General features: G+C 46.3%; 1 protein-coding gene and 1 long non-coding RNA gene across 3 annotated transcripts; one reads left to right on the top strand and one right to left on the bottom strand.

Moving 5' to 3' along the window:
* Nucleotides 1-8,619: 8,619 nt before the first annotated feature.
* Nucleotides 8,620-13,771, top strand: ZNF48 (zinc finger protein 48). 2 transcript variants are annotated; one of them, XM_072597569.1, is made up of 3 exons: nucleotides 8,620-8,709; nucleotides 10,447-10,540; nucleotides 11,233-13,771. In XM_072597569.1, exons 2-3 carry the CDS (start codon nucleotides 10,462-10,464, stop codon nucleotides 13,032-13,034), a joined length of 1,881 nt encoding a protein of 626 aa, XP_072453670.1. In that variant the 5' UTR covers nucleotides 8,620-8,709; nucleotides 10,447-10,461; the 3' UTR covers nucleotides 13,035-13,771. The 2 variants fall into 2 exon arrangements, with proteins under 2 accessions (XP_072453670.1, XP_072453669.1); XM_072597568.1 differs by having other exon boundaries at nucleotides 10,447-10,546.
* LOC140497062 (uncharacterized) lies at nucleotides 13,266-17,831 on the bottom strand. The gene is made up of 2 exons (XR_011964513.1): nucleotides 17,070-17,831; nucleotides 13,266-16,842 (listed from the first exon to the last, which is right to left on the bottom strand). It is a non-coding gene; the product is annotated as an uncharacterized lncRNA (long non-coding RNA).
* Nucleotides 17,832-21,466: the final 3,635 nt, after the last annotated feature.

The raw sequence follows: 21,466 nt of genomic DNA, 5'->3' as shown, positions 1-21,466 counted from the left end.
TATGTACCTTATGAATTTAGTATGTTAGAGGTAATTCATTTCTACTCACAAAAATGAATGCTTAAGCATAGAAGAACAGCAGTGCACATTAACAGACTGATAAGAACAGAATTCAGTAAGTTACCTGATAACTACAGTTATAGGTAGGTAAGCCAGTGTTTGAGCCTTATCAAGACATAAAACAGTTTTGCAAAATTACATTTCACTTGGCTGATAACAAATCTATCAAACAGCTACACTTTGGGTCAATATTTTTGGTGGCTCTACCTTGATATAGAAGTTACCCTTGGCACCAGTCCGCTGACAAAGCTCTGAATCTTTTGAATTCATAAAGTCACCTCCTCAAGGAAAGGAAACACAAAAGAGGCAAGGCCTGCCAGGGTCCCAGGCATAAGTTCTCTTAGTCTCAGCTCCTAGTACTAGCTGCCAGATAGATAGAATACCATAGTAGAGAAAAATGATTTCTTATCCCATCTCTCACTGTAACTATACCTTGCCACTTGGAGAGTCACAGCCAAAAAGACCAGAGCTGAAATTGATTTTTTCTTTTAATAGAACCACCTGTACTATCATCAAGAGGTAAGGGAAAGACAAAAAGATCACTCAGGATTTCCTATAATATCCTAAAATATCAGGTTCTTTCAGCAGCGGGCCACCACACAGACAGATACAGGCCCCAAATTCCTACATGGTTGACCAGAAGCAAGCAGATAATTTCTGTGTATATAAGCACGTACAAAATATATACAAAGTAATGAGGTCGAAAGGAAGCACAAAAATGTCTCATGCAGAAGGTAGTACTTCAGCTCAGTTTTGAAAGAAACTAGAAATTCTGCTTTATGAGAGTTGGGCTTTTTGAGGGGATGGGAAACAGTAGAGAATTCCGGCATTTCTGAAATTAAGACTTCCTATAGCACTTATTAAAGGCAATTAAATAATAATTTATTAAGCACCCACTATGTTCAAAGCACTGAGCTAAGTATCTCTAGGTAAAACCAGGCACAGAGCCATATATGGGTAGATCCACTTTATGTAAAATGTGACTGCTTATTTACTAGTCATATTTGTATTAATATGATCTACTTTTTCCAGTAACTTAAAGCCCAGAAAGGGAAGGCTCTGAGAGTGAGAGTATTCTGGGAAGGTAGGAATATGCAGTTGAAAAGTAAATCCTCCTCCACCGAATGCCCTCCCTCCTCATCTCAGCCTCCTGGCTTCCTTTAAGACTCAGCTCAACTTCCACCTTCTGCAGGAGTCTTTCCTCACCCTCTCCACCCCTGCTCGTGTCTTCCCTCTGAGATTACCTTCCATTTATACTGTACATATTTTATATGTGCATAGTTATTTGCATGTTGTCTCCCCCTATTAGAATGTACACTCCCTGGGGAACAGGGACTTTGGTTTTTTGTCTTTCTTTCTATCCCCAGGGATTTGTATAGTCCTTGGTACACAGTAAACACTAAGTAAATGCTTGTTGACAGACACCTTGTAACCACTGAAAATCACTCCATTTATAATCAAGTGTCTCTTACATAATTGGATACTTAGATAAATCTATTTCCTTCTGCCTTTAGCATAGATCAAAATTCTTCCATGCCTTCTTATCCTATATGATTCTCTTTCATGTAAGTTTGTTTTTCTTCCTCTGGGTTCATCTACAAATTATCTTGGCATGCTCTAGTTTATCTGCAGGTTCATTCTCTCTTCAGGTGATGTTCTATGTCTCTTGAGGGAATAGCCTCAAAGACATTTTCTTTTGAAACTCTGGGCAAATGAACTTGTACTCTAAACTTATGTTGCCTTTGATATAACCATGTCTCTGCTTATCAAGGAGATTGAGCAATTTGTTGTTGGACTTTCTTGGGTCTTTCTGCTTCCTTATAGTAGTAACTTTCGCATCCAATAAACTCTCTAAGAAATGGTGCTATTCAAAGTCAGTGTCCTTGCTTTTATCCTTTCTTTATTTTTCAAAGTTTATTTAAATAGGTCAGGTTAAATTCAGTGTAGTTGTACATACTACCTTTTTATCATTAGCCTTTCTTCTAATTTGATCATTTTTACTTTGCTCTAGCCAACCTGTGGTCTGACTATAGAGTCATTTCTAAAAAGACTCATGCATTCATAACCAGTCATTTCCTTTTTGGTTGAGGTAATCAAATTCATTTGAGATGGTGTTATTCTGTGTTTGTCTGATTTTCTTTTTGAAAAATTATTCCCATTATGAGGTTTCACGCTCAGTAACAAACAAGTCCTTGGTCTTTCATTTCTCAACCCTAACCCATATTTTCCAACATATCTTATATTGTCCTTTCCTGTGCCTTCTTTTACTTTGAGCTAATCAAGGTATATGTTGAGAGGCACACAAATATAATAAAAGGAAGTGTGTATAGGATAGATAGAGATCAGACAGTGGAATTTTCTGTTTTTAATGTGGGAGTTAATGCAGTAAAAATGACTCTGGAATTTGTTTGCCAGTGTAGTATTGAAAGAAGAGAGACCATTGAAAGTTCAAGTTCAAAAATTGACTGTGACCTCAGGCAGATCATTTTATCTCCCTGGGCCACCATTTGTCCATCTGCAAAACAGGAACAATAATACCCATACAACCTACCTCCTGAGGTAGATTAAAGATCACATGAGCTAACATTTGAGGATACAATAATGTTTCTAAAATACTTTACAAGTCTTGAAGTGCTATATGAATAATATTATTTATTATTCTTATTTATAGGCCTTAAGTACTATTCAGATGTAAGGTATCTATTGTTAGAGGTCTTGGCTGATGCCTCTAGCTCCAGTATTAGTTGTTCAGTCCTTTCACTGGTTTCTGGTTCTTTCCATGACCTGATTTTGAGGTTTTCTTGGCAAATATACTACAGTGGTTTGCCACTTCCTTCTCCAGCTCATTTTACAGGTGAGGAACTGAGGCAAACGGGGTTAAGTGACTTATCCGGGATCAAACACTTATTAAGTGTCTGAGGCCAGATTTGAACTCATGGAGATGAGTCTTCCTGATTCAAACCCTGATTCAAAGTTCTCTCTGTTATGATAGCTAGCTGTCCATAATATGATAGCTAGGATTCCCTGCAAAAATGTTAACTAGTCTTGTTTAGTTCCTTGCTAAATCTCAGACCTGCTGCTTTTGCATCAATAAAGCTCCCAATGGCTACAGAAAAAAAAAATGTTACCTTGTCATTATTGTATATATTGTAACACGTAAAAAGTTTGAGAGATATAATTTCTGGATAATTAATTATTTTATTATGACTAGCAAATAATCAATAAAGGATGGCCACTTGCTGTCTCTCCTAAACCAAAGACAGATCACGGTATGGTGGCCTCTTTGCCGCTTATCTGACCCTTGGAAGAGTGGGTATTCCTGATAGGCAGCAATCAACTCTGACTGGTTAACAATTAATGAGAGAATGAATATTATAATAAGAAGTGGACTTATTCCAATATTGGGCTGGGGAAATGTGACTTTGATTATGTCACTCTTACTCTCAGATCACAACCTAGCCTGGACAATCTAGACAAAGGATCTGTCCTCCCTTCCCTCCCCACTCCCATGCAAGCCTGAGTAGAACACAATGGGCCAGAATTCACCTAGATTAAATTGTTTCTTCCCCATTTGGGTGGGGTCTGAACAAGATTAAGAAGACTGCTAAAATCCAATCTCATCATCGCCCTATTCTTCAGAGTCTGATTTGACCTAGTAGAGAATGAATAGGAAGGGAAATTGGGATCTCCCCAATATTAACAACTGGTTATTAATATGAGAAAAATAATCATTTTTCTCAATATGTTTGTAGCACATGCTCTGAACCCCCACTTGAACTGGCAGACTGGGTTTCCTCAAAGCTCTAGGATTAAACCTGAGGGAATGGGTGAGAGGTCCTTCTAATGCTATATAGCTCAGTGCTTCCCCTAAAATTATCAGTTGTCAATGAACTACTTGGACTTAACTGGTTTTTAGAAACAAAGATTTACTTTCGTGGTACAATTGTTATAAATTGTTATAACTGTTACAAAATTGTTACAAAACAATTTCCCCAAAGTCTGACACATTATCCCACAAATACATATACAGTCTGGTCTTAAAGATCAGATTTAGAAGATATGTAGCAAAGAAAGTAACTCACAGCTCCTAGAAGTCTTTTTGCTAGAAACTTTAGGCTGTTTCTTTTGGATATGTTATAACTTTTCTGCTGGGCCCCCTGCAGAACCTTGAAGGTGCTTTTCCTCATCTTGGACAGTCTGATCAAAGTTCTCTCCCTCTCCCTCTCCCTCTCCCTCCCTCCCTCTCCCTCTCCCTCCCTCCCTCCCTCTTTCCTTCCTTTTCTCCTTTCAACAGACTGCTGATTGGTTTCCCTGCCTTAAGTCTCTCCCCACTCCAGTCTATCCTCCATCCAGCTGTCAAATTGAATTTCCCACAAAGCACAAGTCTGACCATGACATTCCCCTATTCAATAAGCTGCAGAGGCTTCCTATTACTTCCAAAATTAAATATATCCTTCATTTGGCTTTTAAAGCCCTCCATCACCTGGTTTCTTTCTATCTTTCCAATCTTTATATACCTTACTCCCTTCCATACATTTTGTGATCCCAGGACATGGGGATCCTTGCAAGACACTCTGTCCTGACTTCAGGTATTGTCTCTGTTTCTTATTCCTGGAAAGCTCTATCTTATCTTTGTCTCCTGATTTCTCTGGCTTCCTTCAAGTCTCAGCTAAAATCTTATCTTCTGCAAGAAACCTTTCCCAGTCCTCCTTAATTTTAGTGCCTTAATACTGTTGATTATTTCTAATTTATCCTGTATGTATCTTGTTTACATATAGTTGTTTGCATGTTGTCTCATCCCTAGAACATGACCTCCTTTTGCCTTTCTTTGTGTTTCCAAAACTTAGCACAGTGTCTGTGTCTGGCACATAGTAAAGACTTAATAAATGCTTACCAACTGACTAAATTACTTACTATATGCCTGACAATAAAAAGATAAGAGAGCTGAGACCCGATCAAGGCTGACAGCCATGTCCAGAGCTTCAATCTTCAGAATCCAGAATCAGTACAACAGTTAGTGCTGTGGAAGAGAACCAGGTGGGGAGCAAAAAGTAGGGACTAGAGCAAAAAGCCCCCAAGTGTTGGCGACAGTCAGCTCTTGTGAATTCTGGGGAAACAGTGAGCCGGGGGCAGAGAAAATAAGCTCTCTCTTTCAGGTTCCTTTGCCATACTAGCTCAAACTCTGAGGTCTACAGCTGGGATCGTGGGGACATTTCTATGTTATTGTAAGTTTAGGACCTTTCCCCAGGTATCCCAAAGATTGGGGGAAGGTAATAAGGAGTTTGGAGAGACAGTGGAGTATTAGACTTCACATGGGGAACATTTGACTATTTTCACTATGCTTAATAAATTATTTGACCACATGTTGATCACCTACATCTAGTGATTATGGAAAATCATTCAACAGAGAAGAAAGCCCAGATATGAAGACAGAACCACAAATTTTCCCATCTTGAAAATATTTTTGAGCAATATTTTATCATTCTCCAGTTCAGAGGTTCTTAACTGCTATTTGTTCCTTGGACTCCTAAACTCTCAAAATAATGTTTGTAAATAATTGAAGTGCTAAATTTTAGTTGGAGGTGAAGGAAAATAAAGATGTAATTTCCCTCCCCCCCATCCACATTCACGTACTCCTCTGACATTCATGGACAATCTCCACCCCCACCCCCACCCCACCCCCCATCAGGTTAAAAACCCTTACTCTAGTCTAAATTTAGAACTGGAACAGCTAATCTGAGCTCAGCGGCTCCTGCCTGCATACAGTAGAGCCTTGAAAGCAACCATTTGGTTGGTGCCTTGAATTTAGCGCCACCTGGTGTACAACTGAAACATGACGCCACTTCGCTGGACAAAATAGAGGCGCGTATAACCTGCCTCTATGGGCTTGAAGGCAGCATAAGAACCTCTTGCAAGAGTATCTGTAGTGACATTCATGTACCCCAGTGTGGCACACACAGCCCACAGGTGTCACATGAGAATACTAGACAGCATACATGCTAAGCTCCAAATAAAGGGCTTAGTCTCCAGACTAGGAAGACACAGGCAGCGTCAATGGGGGCTTCATGGAGGAGAGACTTTGAGTTGGTTCTTGAATGATAGTTTAGAATTCAGATAGGCAGAGAAGAGAGAAAGTCATTGTTGGGTGAGGGAGAGATGGAAACAGGGATAGCAAAACATGTGTGGGAAGTCACAGTGTCCTGATGTGATGGGAGAGAAGAGATAAGTCCCTGAACTACTAGACAGTCCAGATAACAAAAGCTTTCTTTTCTTTCTTTGCAAAAGCTATTGACCTCAGAGTGGGGCAGTGTTAGCTTTTATACCACAAGACTTTCCCCTATTCCTTCTAGCTCATTGCTCCTCCTTTTGAAATTACTTTGTTATACTTGTATATTTGTATCTCCTTGTATACGAGCTGTATCTCCTAGTAAAATGTGCTCTTCTTGAAGACATTGTTTAACATATGTCTTTGTACATTCAGCCTTACCAAAAAGGTTGCTCATGTTGGGCACTTAGGGGCTTTTTTCTTGTCTATCTTCATGCTAAGTATTTAAGTGTTTTTTTAAATTGTCTTGGCCTATCTGGATTGAAATTTATGCTTAGTGCTGGAGGTTGGTAGAAAGTAAGTGAGGTTGGGAGTATGCCACAGTTTTGAGTTCGACAGGGTGCAAGGAAGAGAGGGATGGAATTCAAGACAGCCTTTTGCCCATGTTTAAATGGCTACAAAATAAAAGCTTCTAAGTTTCCTGGAAAGGAGTCTCAGAGAAACCATCACCGAGGGCCTGAACCAGCCCCAGTGGGAAGGGAAAGACCGGCATCATCCTCACTTAGCCTCAGTCTGGGTCTTTCCAGAGTCTCATACTATCTACTCTGACTCTAATCTGGTGCATTATGGGCTGGTCCACACTGTTCTAGTATACCAACAACCTGACCACCTCCCCCACATGCAGGAACTTATGTGTATACACACAGAACAATTATAACCTAAATATCTGGCACTGGAATAATTTTTAAAGCTTGTTTTATCCGGAGTTCCTCCTATCTATTATTTCATTTTATCTTCATAATGCTAGACCTATTTGTCTCAAACATCCACCCATTAGAATCCTCCCCACAAAAGAAAAAAAAAAGCAGGCCAGGGCTGACATTTCCTCACTTCTAGTTCCAGGGAGTCGACTGATCAAGGGACAAGGCACGAATCTGACTAAACTGGGAAGTCGGTTCATTCTTTCAGTCTCTCTGGCTGTCTGGGTTTCTGTTTCTGTCTCCAGCACTTCCTTTGTCTGTCTCATGGTTTCCTTCTTAGACCACTTCTGTGAGTCTGTCTCTGCCTCTTTTTCTGCGGATCGTTGTCTCTCTATCTCTGTGACTCAGTGTCTGCTTTCGGATCGGTCCCTTGCACGCCTGGTCCTCGGTCTTCTCTCTCCTAGCCTTTCTCTGCGCTCCGCTTTTCCTATCTCTTTTGTCTTTTGTGTCTCTGTCTCTGCCCCCGTTTCCCCTCTCCCTTTGTCTCTGTCTGTCTCTCTCGCTCTCATCTCCCTCTCCCTTTGTCTCTGTCTCTGAGCTCCACCCCCTTCCTCTTGCCCCATGTCTCTGTTTCTCAGTCTCTGTCTCCTCCCTTTGTCTGTCTCTGCCCAGCCTCTCCTTCCCTCGGGTCTCTAGTTTTTCCGACTGCCTCTCTATCTCTGTCTCCCTCTCCTTCTGCCTCCTCTCTCTCCTCGGGTCTCAGTTTCTCCGTCTGTCCGTCCGTCCGTCTGTCCGCCTCCCTGTGGCTCCGAGCCCCACCCCCTTCCTCCGGTCCCGGGTCTCTGGTCCGTCTCTCCTCCGCTTTCTTTGTCTCTGCCTCCCTCCCTTTCCCCTCTGTCTCCCGCTCGCCATCCTTATCTCCCTCGCTTCTCCTCCCCTCCCCCCTCCCTATCTCTGAGTCCCCGTCCCCTTTTGTCTCTTTCCTCCAGCGTAGCGGGCTGTCTCCCAGTCCGTCTCCCTGTCTCTCTCCCGTGTCTCCGCTTCTCTCCCCCGGGTCAGGGTCTCCCGGCCCCGGCCGGCCTGCCGCTTCTCCTGGAGGGGCAGAGCCAGGCGGAGAGGCCGGAGGAGGGCCCCTGCCCCGCTCCCCCACCCCCGAGGCCGGCCGCGGCTGAGCTCCTCCCCCCCTCCCGTCCTGCTCCTGCTCCGCGGCGCTGCGCAGACTGAATCGGTTAATACCACCGAGTTCGGGCCCCCCTCGGCGCCTAGAGGGGCCCCCCGACCGGGGGAAGGCCCCCGCCTGACCCCTCCCTCCTCCGGGCCGGGTCGCGTCCCCAGCCGCCCCACTCAGCCCCGGCCGGGCTGACACCATCGAGAGAGCCCGCCCGGCGCTTCTAGAGCGGCCCCATCGCGCGGCCCAGGCCGCTTCCGCTTCCCGTCCCCGCCCCCACGCCTGGCCCTCAGCCTCCCGGACGCCTGGGTCCCCCGGGAGGCTGAGGGCCAGGCGTGGGGGCGGGGACGGGAAGCGGAAGCGGCCTGGGCCGCGCGATGCCGGGCCCGCTCCTAGAAGCCGCCGGGGCGGGCTCTCTCGATGGACAACCCCCTGCGGGGGGCGGGGGGAGCGAAGCGGCGGGATCGCCGGGGTCCGAGGGAGGACTGGAGACAGCGCCCGGAGGCCGCGCCGAGGTGAGGGGGTCCTGGGGGCAGGGCTGGGGGCGCGGGGTGGGGCGGGGCGGGGCGGGGCGTGCGGACTCGCCGCCCTCCCGGCCGAGGCAGGCTAGGCGTCCGGCTGTCACCGAGAGAGGGGCGCCCGGGAGGCCCCGGGGGAAGGCCGCCCCTGGAGCGAGTCCCGGGGGGGAGGGAGAGGAGGGTAGACCCAGGGCTTGTGCCAGCTCCTGGCATAGAGTAGGCACTTCATAAGTGCTTTTTGATCAGACGCCCCCTTTGGTGCCACCGCTTGGCACTCCGCCTGGTAGGTGGTGGGCGTTAATAAATAAATGATAAATACTTGTTGACTTGCCTTGGGGTTCCCTAGACCTAGAGGTCCTTAACCTCTTTTGAGGGGGGAGGAGTGACAGCGCTTAGCACCGTGCCAGGCACGTTAGGCACTTCACAAATGCTTGTTGACTTGATGTGAAGCTGGACTAGATTCCGGGGTTCTTACCTTTTTCATGGGTGTGCTGTCAAGGCTTAGCACACTATTTGGCACATAGGTAACTCCTAATTTTTTTATTAGAGTAATATACATAGAGAGCTAAGAAAAAACTCACTTTTAGTCTATGAGGCAAAATTGGAAACTCTTCAGTTTTCTAAATTTGTAGAGCAAGACTAGTCACTGGAATTCTTGATTTGTCGGCAGCTCAAGATGTGTAAGATATTATTGTATTAGAGATCACTAACTTCAGTCAATGGGGATGAAATGACTTTATTTTGTTACTGCAGATGTGTTAGAACTTTAAAGTTGGATTTTTTTGGGTGAAGTTCCTTTTCCAGAACTTACGTTATAAAATCCTAAATGAACAGTACCTTGGCAGTCTTTTAGTTCAGCTTCCCTATTTTGCAAATAATGAAATTGAAGAGTACACAACTAACCTACAGCTAAGGCCAGACGGGAATAAAAGTAACCACTCACATTTCAATGGGGCTTTCAGGCTTACACGGGCCTTTCCTCACAACAACTCAGTAAGCTTTATAGTTAAAGTATTATTATGTAAGGATTCTGCATGAAACCCTTTTCTTACAGTTGGTAGCTTCTCTAAGATTATGTCCCATTTATTCTGTATCTGTCTTATTTGTAATTTGTCCTGACCCCCTTAGAGGGAGAGCTCCTTGAGGCCAGACTGGCTTTTTTCCTTTGCATTCCTACTGTGGTACCTACTACATGCTTAATAAAGGCTTATTGACTTCTCTCTGTTTTACAGATGAAGGCAGAATGAGGCTCTGAGAGTTAAAATGGTTTTTTCCAAGTCTTTATCCATTATCCATTATCCAATGACTTTACAAATGCAAAATAAGATACATAGGATTTCAAAGGAAACCAATTCTAATGAAATACTTTTCAAAACATGTATTTTTTAAAGTTCACAGACTTCAGGTTCTAGTTTATCTTTTCTAGCTCCAAATTCTCTCATCTTAAATGACTTAAATCCTTTGACTCCATTTCCTATCTTTAAAATGTGGGTTAAAAATATGTGCATGAACTACCTCATGCTGCTGTTGTGAAGAAAATGCTTTGTAAACCTTCAATTGCTGGGTTATGCACCTTAAAATACTTGGTAAACATGAACTATTTGATTGTTACTGTGGAAGAAAGACTTGCTGCCCTGGTCAGGATAAAATTATCTCTTTGAGCCAGTAGGAAGCAGAAGAAGAAATTAGTGTGGTTGTATAGCCCCTAAGGAGTATTTTTTTTTAACTCTCCAGGATATTCTCTCTGGGATGGAGCAAGGAGCTGAGCCATGGGACCCAGATCTTCAAGGCTCAGAGGAGAGGGAGCTTCTCAGAAGCACCCGAACAGGTGAAGGTAACATCGCATCAATTATTTGTCAGACATCGAATACAAAAAGAAGTATGACTAGGCCCCTCCCTTAAATAGCTTCCAATGTACTTGAGAAGATGGGATATACCAAAAGAAATAAAATAATCCCCAACACCCTTTCTCATGCTGAAATCCTAATGTCATGCCTCCTTGTATCACAAGGGTTTTGGAAAGCAATGCTGATAGAGCACTAGTTCTAACAGGTTCTTAAAAACCAGAAATGTTTCACTAGCTGCATGTGAGAGCTGTGACGAAAGTGCCTGGTAGACTTTAAAGTGCAAAATATACATATAATAATACCATTAGTTATTAAGTACAGGCCTGGTGACAGACTGGCTACCAGATGATGGATTTTTTTTTTTCAGCTACAACAACTGATGAAGACTGTTTACTAAGGTATAGAGAGGGAGACTGTGATCTGCCTCAGTGGAGGGCGTGCACACACACACACACACACACACACACACACACACACGCACACAAATTTTGAAGGTGTGCCAAGTGAACCAGATGGTTAATGTCAGGTGAGCATCTTATATGTTGTGGAAGGTCAGAGAAAGGAACGATCACTTGTGTTTGGTTCAAGAAGGCTTCCCAGAGGAGATGAGTATCCAGGAAAGGGGCTGAGAGGGTAAGGGGCAGGGTCTGCAATTTCCTCTTTCTCTTGACAGGTATGGGGAGTGAGAATGAAGATCACCCTCAGCATGATGGACTGAATTTTGAGGATGACCCCCAACAGGTATCTGGCCTGGGTTTCAAGGAAACTCGAGATGTGGCTTCAGGCCGGGATGACGGAGATAGCACCATCAAATTAGAACCGGATGGGACTTGGGAAGACATATGGGCAAGTGCAAGCCATGGAAAACCCCATTCTCAAGTTCCCAGACCTCTTTCAGAAACACGGAGGGCACAAGTTGGAGAGAGGGCACCTGTGTGCGGTGAATGTGGGAAAACTTTCCGGCAAATGTCAGACCTGGTAAAACACCAACGCACACATACGGGGGAGAAGCCCTACAAGTGTGGGGTATGTGGTAAGGGTTTTGGGGACAGCTCAGCACGCATCAAGCACCAGCGAACACACAGTGGTGAGAAGCCATACCAGCCTCGCCCAACAGCTCCAGGCCCACCTCGGACTCCAAGACCTCGAATTCCTGCTGGTGAGCGCCCCACCATTTGTGGTGAATGTGGCAAGAGCTTTCGGCAGAGCTCAGACCTGGTGAAACACCAACGCACACACACAGGTGAGAAGCCATACAAATGTGCTGTCTGTGGCAAGGGCTTTGGGGACAGCTCAGCACGTATTAAGCACCAGCGGACACACAGAGGTGAACGACCTCCACGTACAGTTGCATCCCGGCGAGTGGCCCGGGCTGCTTCCTCCATTCCACAAGGTTCAGCAGCTGGACCCAGGGACAAGCCCCACATGTGTCCTGAGTGTGGGAAGCGCTTTGTGTTAAGCTGCAGCCTCCTGAGCCACCAACGCAGCCACTTAGGGCCAAAACCATTTGGATGTGACGTATGTGGAAAGGAGTTTGCTCGTGGATCAGACCTCGTAAAGCACCTGCGCGTGCACACAGGTGAAAAACCCTACCTGTGCCCAGAGTGTGGCAAGGGTTTTGCTGACAGTTCAGCACGTGTCAAGCATCTTCGCACACACAGTGGTGAGCGGCCTCATGGCTGCCCTGAGTGTGGCAGGACCTTTAGCCTCAGCTCTACGCTTTTGCGACATCGCCTCACCCACCTGGAACCACAGGCCTTTGGGGTTCATGTGTATCCTTTGGCTCCCCATAGCCTCAGCCCACCCCCCAGCTCAAGTCCTCCACTAGTTCCTCATGGCCCTAGTCCCCCACTTGTCCCACGTAGTCCTCCCCATCCTGGGGAGGGCCCTTTTGGCCTCCCTGGTCTAGAGCCAGAGCCCGAGGGCCCCCAGGTTGGAGAGCCACCCCCTCCAGCAGTGGACAAACCTCACAAGTGTCCTGAGTGTGGGAAAGGATTCCGGCGAGGTTCAGACCTGGTAAAGCACCACCGTGTGCACACAGGTGAAAAGCCCTACCTGTGCCCTGAGTGTGGGAAAGGCTTTGCTGACAGCTCAGCCCGTGTTAAGCATCTACGAACCCACCGTGGCGAACGGGCCCGCCCAGCACCAACCCCCCCAGCAGCCCTCCTTCGGCCCCACAACCCTCCTGGACCAGCAGCCCCCACTCCCCGGCCTCGGGGCAGGCCACCTGGCACTAGTCGGACTCATACCTGTGGGTATTGTGGGAAAGAATTCCCTCGAAGCTCAGACCTGGTGAAGCATCGGCGTACTCACACAGGTGAGAAACCCTACAAGTGTGCGGAGTGTGGCAAGGGCTTTGGGGACAGCTCTGCCCGCATCAAGCACCAACGTGGGCACCTGGCACTACGGCCCTATGGAGCAGGGCCTACCAGAGCTCGGCCCCCCAAAGTTGAGATGGGGCCTGGACTAGAGTGATGAAACCAGAAAGATGGGTCTAGAAGGGGGATGGGAGGGAATCTGTTGCTGCCTGAAGTGGGGAGTAAGGAAAGGGATAACCATGGAATGGGAAAGGAGAGTTAGGAGGCAGAGAGCCAGGGAAGAGGAGGGGTTTTCAATTCCCAAAGTTCCCCAGTTCCCCACTGGTGACATTAGAGCTCCCATTACACTGCTGGGGGAAGACCAGCATGGGTACTGTATTCTTTGCCAGCTGGGGCTTTGACTTCTGTTTCAGGGCTTTTCCTCTGAACTGGTTAGCTAGGAGGCAGAGTTAGAAGTGTTCCAATGAAGCCAGACCAATCTTTGAGTGGACCAAAGTACTTGGCCCACCCACCCCAACCAGCCACCTTGTAACCTCTTGACCTTAGATGAAAGGGGACCTGACAAGATTGTGGAATATAGTAGTACCAGTCTGCCAAGAGATTGGATAAACTACAAATCTCATACCCTGCTGCTGATGGGTCTGTAGAGTCATTTTCATACACATGATGAAGGGTGGCAGTGTCCAGTCATCGGGTCCCTGGGACAGAAGAAAGGACCTGGTGGCTATGGGTGGAGAAAGCATACTGGCACTAGGGGGAGGCCTAGCAATGTGAGTGAATTCTTCCTCTCTCTTGCCTCCCCCCAGAAAAAAGAGCTACGTAGGCAATAAGGGTTTTATCTCTGGGATTTCTGTTGATGCTCTCTCATCTCCAATAAACTGTCTCGTCTTGAAACGGTGTGGATTTTTGTACAGAGATTAAGGGGGTGGGGGAAGAGACAGGAAATAGTCAACAGTATGAAGCATCTTGCTTGCTGGACATCGTTGGGAGTACTGGGGTCCAAAAAAAAGGAATCTGCCCCTGATCTCCAATAGCTTCCATCTGTTGGAGTTAGCATGTAGACTGCAGGCATACTCATTCCTCAAGTGCTTGTTATTTTCAAGGTAAAGTACCAGGGATTCAAAAACAATAGGAAAACCATTGTCCTCAAGGAGCTTACCCTCTACTGTAAGTTGCATTTACCCAGACAGGCAGCTGGGGTGTGGTGGATAAAGAGATGGAAAGACTTGGGCCCAGCTCCTACCTCCAACATACTCTCTGTGATTAGGGATAAGTCACTTGACTGCTTTGGGCTCCTTTTCTCCATGCAATACTAGCACTGGCGTTCCCTGGCTTCCTCCAAGTACCAAATGACCCTCCGTCTCATAATGGCAGATCTTCCCAACCCGCCCCTTCTTGTTTGCTTATCTGTCTGCTTGAAGCTTCCCCCGTAGGACTGCAGGCACGTAGAGGGCTGGAACTGTCGTTAGCCTTTTTTTGTACCCGATTAGGTACAAAATTTGTCTGATCAGGCGCCTTCCAGCTCTGCAGTCCTAGGATCTGCCCGTCTTTAGAACCCCTCCGGAGCTCCTTGACAGATTACCGTAACTTGTCTGAGCACAGGATCCACCCGGCCCCCGCCCCCGCCACACCCACGAAGGAGAGCCCTAAAACCCATCGCTAAGAGCCAGAGGGCGGTGCTCGTTGTCATGACGACGGGGCAGGAACAAAGTGGAGCAATCAGCTCTGGGGATCCGCTGGGCCCGCCTCTTTTGCCGCCCTGCCTACGGACAGAGCCGCCGGGTCGCTTCTCCAGACCGCCTCCCCTCCCCAATTAGACGCACGGGGAGCAGAAACGAGAACCTCCAAAATCTCGGGAGTCGTATTTCGGCTCCGAGTTCGTAAAAGCAAACCTGTAACCACATCACCCCCTGAGAAGCGGGCCCTGCCCAAAAGTGCACGCAGCACGGGAGGACTAAGATGCCCTTCTCGTTTGTGCTAGGTGGAAATCACGAGTGATTCGACAGAGGACATTTATTTATTGGATCAGAAGCGCGAAGCCCCAGCCAACGAGGGCCGAACTCGGGCTGTTTGGCAGGCTGTGGACCACTTAGCCACTGCGACCGAGAAGCTACTCTCTCTCATCCCTCCTCTAAGGAGTTTCTAACCAATCGCTGTGCTTGGATCGCCCATTCTCCTCCCACCCCTTCGGCCAGGGCTGTTGTCTTCTGCCCGGAGTGTCTCTGGCAATGTGGAGGCTGGTGGACCTGCATAGGTCCATCGCGTCCTACGAAGAGATCAATCAGATCAAGCGGATGAGCAAAGGCGCTTAGCCAAGGATAAGCACAGACTGCACTTCGCAGAATCCCCAAGCACCTGGCGTACTTCTGATTTCTGGCCTGGGCTGGCTTGTGGATGACAAAGGCCAGTCTATAGGTCTAAGGAAGGCTACATTCGCTTGGAATACTGGAGGTCACCTGGTTTTCCTGCACTGTGCTAGCCAGAAGTCAGAGCAGCCTGATGTAGTGGGAAGTGGATTAGAGAGATGGGGATCCTCATTGTTATTCTAATAAACTAAAGAGCACAGCCTCTTAAGAGTGGTAACAGCTTACTTTTATATAGTGCCTACTATGTGCCAGCCACAATGTTAAGCAGTTTATAATGATTATCTCATTCGATTCTCACAACAACTCTGGGAGGCAGGTGCTATTGTTTTCCCCATTTTACAGATGAGAAAATTAAGGCAAATAGGTTAAGTGACTAGCCCAAGGTCATCCAACTACTACGTGTCTAAGATCACATTTGAACTCAGGTCTTCCTGATTCCAGGTTCAACACTCTTCATTGTGTCACCTAATTACCCCTCTCTGGGCCTTAGTTTTCTCTCAAAAGTGAGAAGGTTATACTAGAATACAGTGTTAGTCTTGAGATTCTATGATACTGTGATTGAGGATCAACTGAGATAAGATTTGTGTTAAGCACAGTGCCTGCCATATAGCAGGCTCTTAATTAAAGTCTTGTTCCCTGTCTTGTAACTTCCTAGGATTTCTACTGGAAGGACTGGAAATAAAGCCTCTCTTGAAATGTCAGACCTCTAGCCTTGGGGTGGGACACAAACTAGCAGCAAGTCTAGCCATATTTTCACGTTGGATCAGAACACACACCAGCCCAGGACGTTGACTTCTGCCACCCCACCTAATGAAACTTTAGATTTGAGATCAGGTCCCGATTGACCCATCCAGCTTAGACGTGACCTTGAATTGGGGCCTCATTGAATTGAGGAAAGTTTTTTGAGTTCCAACTGAAAAAAATATTTTAGTTAAATAAAACTTTCCTTGAATTTGAAAAATGGCAGTATAGCTATGTCCTCTTTAAAGGGTATATGTAAAGTTCAATTAGATGCTTTTTATTTTCATCTATGTTTAGTTTGTCAACTGGATCAAAGTGGCTTCTAACCAGTGAGTGACCGGAACCTAACAGAGCAGACTAGAGACAGGAGAGTCAGAAATCAAACAGCAGTTTCATTTTAAAGTGAGGGAAATGGATTGCAATCCAGGAGACAAATTAGACACATGTCCTGGGGCCCCACCCCTAGTGGGGGTACCTGATTTAGTGTGGTCAAATCTCATTACTTATAATAATTGTAGCCCTGACAATGAGAGGTAACAGCTACAATGTGACAAGTTTGATTCATAGCAGGGCTTCATGACCAAAACCTGGATATAGCAGGTGCTTATTCAAGCTCAGAGAACACCTGGTACTGGTCAAATCAATATAATAATTACATGAAACAATTCTGGGATTTTGCTGTGGCTGAGATCATCCAAAGGGTGAGGACAAAGGATAGTTGTTATGCCAAATTCAGGGAACATCTTGATTGCTGGATCTTAGCTCTGGAAAACAGAGTATCTCTCACCATCTTGACAAGTTCAATTAGATTCAACAAATATTTTTTAAAGTACAGACTTTGGTTAAGGTCTTTCGTTGCTGTGGAAGAAAAAAAAGATAGTAAGATTTGCTCTCAAGGAGTTTAACATCTTAGTTGACCTGGAGAAAAGGAAGTCCCAAATCCATTATTCATAATACCGTGGTGAAAGAAATCTTGACATCTAAGCTATTCAGTCTAGCCATGTTAGGAGTGTTAGACAAAAAGAATTGATAGTTATAGGGTTGCCAGGCCTAGAAGCCTGTGGGCTACCCGAGTCTTCCCTTACCTCTATCGGAGGTCTTCGGCTGGCCAAACCGGATGCTCGTATGAGAGAAAGGACGTTCCAGAGTCGAACAAGGGTTGAGCTTTATTTCAGGGTCTAGTTACAAGTGCAGGGGAATTCTTCCTTAGGAGGGAGCGAAGAATCTCCCAAGGAGGCAAAGATCTTACAATAAGAGATTGGAAGTAGAAGTATAAGTGGGGAGAGAGGGGGAGGGGAGAGAGGAGAGAGGAAAAGCGGAGCCTTGTTGTCCTCACACGTGGCCCCTCCGCCCAAGAGAACTTTCAGGCTTTCCTGATCCTACTTAAGCTCTCCAGCCGCATAGTTTGCATCTGAATACCGTGCTGTTAGATAACAATAGTGTGCCCAGATCTGGGACAATCTCGAGGGCGGGGAGAGCTCTCTCCCATCGTTTCTCATGGGAAGAGGCGGAAATACACGAGATAGCTTGGTTCACCTCCATTCCCAGTCGTTTCCTGGGGGGTCTCGTGAGAACTCTAAGATTTAGAAGTTCCCACCTTTACCCGCCCGAGACTGTCCACATGGAATTGAGCTTCCATCCCCAGCATAGGGTGAGACACATTTCTGCCCAGTGGATCCCTGAATCATTTCTTATGTACCAGTTATCCTAGTACTTGGGGGAGGGGAAGATGGAGGAGATAAAGGAGGGTGAAACTAATTCACTTTACAAGAAAGGTTCTGGGTGGAAGCTTTCATCAGGGTCATGGACGGAGGTAGCTGGTTTCTTCATCAAAAGAAATCCTGACTACATACTTTGACACATTCCTGCCCAAGGAACCAAGCCCAAACTTTGTTTATTCTTGGGATTTCTGTGGATTCTTCTGTGGTCATATGACTTTTAGATTTGAGATCAGGTCCCAATTGGCCCATGCAGCTTAGACCTGACCTTGAATTGGGGCCTCATTGAGTTGAGGAAAGTTTTCTGAGTTCCAACTTAAAAAAAATATTTTAGTTAAATAAAACTTTCCTTCCTACCTTCCTCTCCCCACCCCCACCTCCATGAAAAGAAAAAGAAAACCCTTGTAACAAATAATCATAGTCAAGCAAAACATCCTCCGCATTGGCCATGTCCAAAAATATATGTGACGTTCAGTACCTTGAGTCCATCACTTCTCTGTCAGGAAATAGGTAACATCATTGGTTCTTTGGGATCTTGGTTTGTCATTATGATGAGGGCTGGAAGGGGGGGGTGTGAGACCCCCACAAAGACGGGAGTACCAGGGGCAGGTCACCTGGAGATGAATTTACAGATTCAAGCATTGCTGAAGTCAAGATAAAGATTTATTATGCTTTTCAGCAGGTGAGAGTTCTTAGGGAACGTGCAACCTTGAAGTGGTGTAGGTATAGGATATTCCACAGTAAAATTTGTGCCAAATATGCTAAGTAGGTGTTTTGGGGTGGGATTAGGTTAAGGTGTGGTCAGTTCTTAAAGGAACATGCACTTTTGGAATCTGCTGTGCAGGTATTTTACCCAGAGTTCATGGGAAAATAGCCCAAGGAGGGGCTACCTGGAGGTGTGGTTTTAGCCCTGAAACGTCAGTAAGTCAACCAACAGTCAGGGCTGGCTCAGAAATACCAGGCTGCTCTCATCAATGTCTTGTTAGACAAGATAAATGTAAGGGAGTATACATATGTCTAAGTCTAGGATACATCTGATCGGTCAGTGAGTAGTAAATGTGTTATGATAGTCCATTCAGCCAGTACACAGCTGGTTCAAACTAATAAGTTCTACAGGTGCAGCTGGCTGCTGTATCAGGAAAGGAGATGATGGCTGTTGCTGGGTAGGCTGTGTCCTTGGGCTGGGGAGAAACTGCCTGTGTTTTGAGACTAAGGAGAAATGTGATTATTAAAGAGAAGTGTGATTTTAGAATTGGGGCCCAAGCACCTGCACCCAAGCACCCCGTCAATTACTGTTGATCATTAAGTTTTTCAAAGTTGTTTGTCTTACAACAGTTGTATAAACTGTTCTATTTCTGCCCACTTTATTTTATGTCAATTCAAAGAAATCTTCCTGTTTCCATTACATTCATATAGCATAATAAGTTCATTCTTTCCCCTTAGTTTCCAGTTCTTTACCACCACAAAAAGAGCTAATATAGATTTTTTTTGTACTTATGAGTTCTTATTTGATAGCTTTGTGGTATATCCCTATTAGTGGTCTTGCTAGGTCAAACAGAATAAAGTTTAGTATCCTAGCCCTTCTTGAAACCTGGGGACCTTTGGTTTCAGATATGGGGCTTTCGACCTTCTGTTACTTTTTTTGATTACTGAACCATAATGTACCTAGGCCCAGCCTCTGAGCTAGCCCTAGCCCTCTGGATTCAGAGATCTTTCCCACTCAAATATATTTACGCTTGCAATTCTGCCACTGCTCCAGTTCCTTGGCACACACTCTCTCTCTCCCTTCTATTCCATCTCAATGTACTATAAACTACAGACTGTATGTGTTATGATTTTTAAAATTTCTTTTTAAAGAATTCCAGCTATCCATTGTTTTTGTTTTAAATGCTGCAATAGCTTCTTGTGACCAAACCTCTAGAAGCAAATACAAACTCCTCTGTTTAGTATTCTAAAGCCCTCCACAACCTAACTCCCCACTGCCTTTTCTCTTCCTCATTATTTCTTCCAGTTTGCTTTTCTCACTAAAACTATTTCACAGCCCACCTCTGAGACTTTACACAGGCCGTTCCCCCAAGTCTAGATTGTAGTCCAAACTCACCTCTGCTTCTTAGGATCCCTAGTTTCCCTCAAAGCTCAGCACAAGCACCGCCTTCCACATTAATCATTTTTGTGATCCTTCCATTGACTAATGCTTCCCTGCTACCAAATTACACTTTACCATGGAACTGGTGGGTTTGTACTAATGGGAGAAAGTCTCCTTGATCAATCCCCCTTACATAAACAAAATTGATTTGATTTAGTTCGAAAGAAATTTAAGAGACTATCCAGTCTAGAGACTCTTATTTTATAGATGAGGAAATTGAACACTGAAAGACAAATTATTTTTCATCAGTTTTTATCTCTGTATTTCCAGCAGTTCTCACAGTGCCTGACACATAATAGGCACTTAATAAATGCTCATCCAGGGGGGCAGAGCCAAGATGGCGGAGTGGAAAGGCACAAAAATGCAGGCTCTGCCCACACAGCCCATAAAATACCTGTAGAGAGGGACTCTCAAAAATTTTTGGAGCAGCAGAAGTGGAGAACAACAGAGTGGAGGAGATTTCCAGCCCAGGGTGACCTGAAAAGCCCACGGGAAATGTCTGTTGCACGGGACTTGGAGCCAAGCCCAGCCCAGCCCACTGAGCTAGGCTCGTGATTCGTAAACAGCCCTGGGGGGTGGAATCTCCAGTCCAGGAATCCCCAGTCCCAGTAACAGCAGCAGGTTCATGGATCCCTCAACCCACATGTGCCAAAGGTCAGTGACGGGGTTTTTTTCAGCTGGCTGGGAAGGGAGAAGAGCCTTCCCATAGCTCCAGCCTCAGGCAGTGGCTGGCTGCAGAGGCCACATTGGGCGGGCCAGCAGCAGCCCCAACAACAGCTGGCATCCATTCTTGGATCTGAAAAACCCCTAAGGGCACTGAGGAGCTAATTATTACCTTGGCCCTGGGTAGAGGCCCTTAGGGAGCTGGTCTTTGTCTTGCACTGAATGGCGGCCCTCGCCCCACAGCTTGACTGAATCCCAGCCTCCGAGTGCTGGCTTGGTGGAACTGGAGGCCAGGTGTCTGTGGAGAGGAAACTCTGCTAAGATTCTGGACACAAAAATCTTTACCTGCTGGGGGGCGGAGCCAAGATGGCAGAGTAGAAAGACGCACATACGCTATCTCCGAACCCACTGCCCATAAAATACCTGTAAAAAAAAAGAACCACTGGTGAATTCTGGAGCAGCACAAGCCACAGAACGGAGCGGATGAGATTTCTGCTCCAGAGAGCCTGAAAACCTCTAGCAAAAGGTCCCTTGCGCCCCGGACCCGGAGCAGAGCCCAACCCTGCCTCGGCGGCACAGCACCAAAGGAGCAGATCCGAGCAGGCTTCAGGGATGGAATCTCCAGCAGCCACACGGGTCCCTCCACCCACAGGTGACAAGGGTTGGTGAGAGGGTCTCTTTGGTGGGTCGAGAGGGGAGTGGGGTGCCCCCATAACTCAGGCTCCCTCGGGAGGCAGCAGCGGAGGCGGGACCAGACCAGGGCTCCCCAAGCAGGCAGGAGCCAGGATCCATTGTTGAAGGTCTCTGCATAAACCCCCTGAGGGAACTGAGCCTGTGAGGCGGCCCTGCCCTGCCCTGAGCACCTGAACTTAATCTCACACTGAACAGCAGCCCTGCCCCCCCCCCCAAAGCCCTGAGGCTGGGAAGCAGCATTTGAATCTCAGACCCCAAGTGC

Source organism: Notamacropus eugenii, chromosome 3 (assembly GCF_028372415.1).
Source record: "Notamacropus eugenii isolate mMacEug1 chromosome 3, mMacEug1.pri_v2, whole genome shotgun sequence".
Lineage (NCBI taxonomy): Eukaryota > Metazoa > Chordata > Mammalia > Diprotodontia > Macropodidae > Notamacropus > Notamacropus eugenii.
The sequence above is the reverse complement of the archived record's forward strand: the minus strand, read 5'-3'. Positions and strand labels throughout refer to the sequence as shown.

Bases quoted from the DNA above. Each gene is read 5' to 3' on its own strand.
- ZNF48 (XM_072597568.1), top strand. From the start codon at position 10,462: ATGGAGCAAGGAGCTGAGCCATGGGACCCAGATCTTCAAGGCTCAGAG. The intron at 10,547-11,232 runs GTAACATCGCAT...TTCTCTTGACAG, and splicing joins AAGCACCCGAACAGGTGAAG to GTATGGGGAGTGAGAATGAA.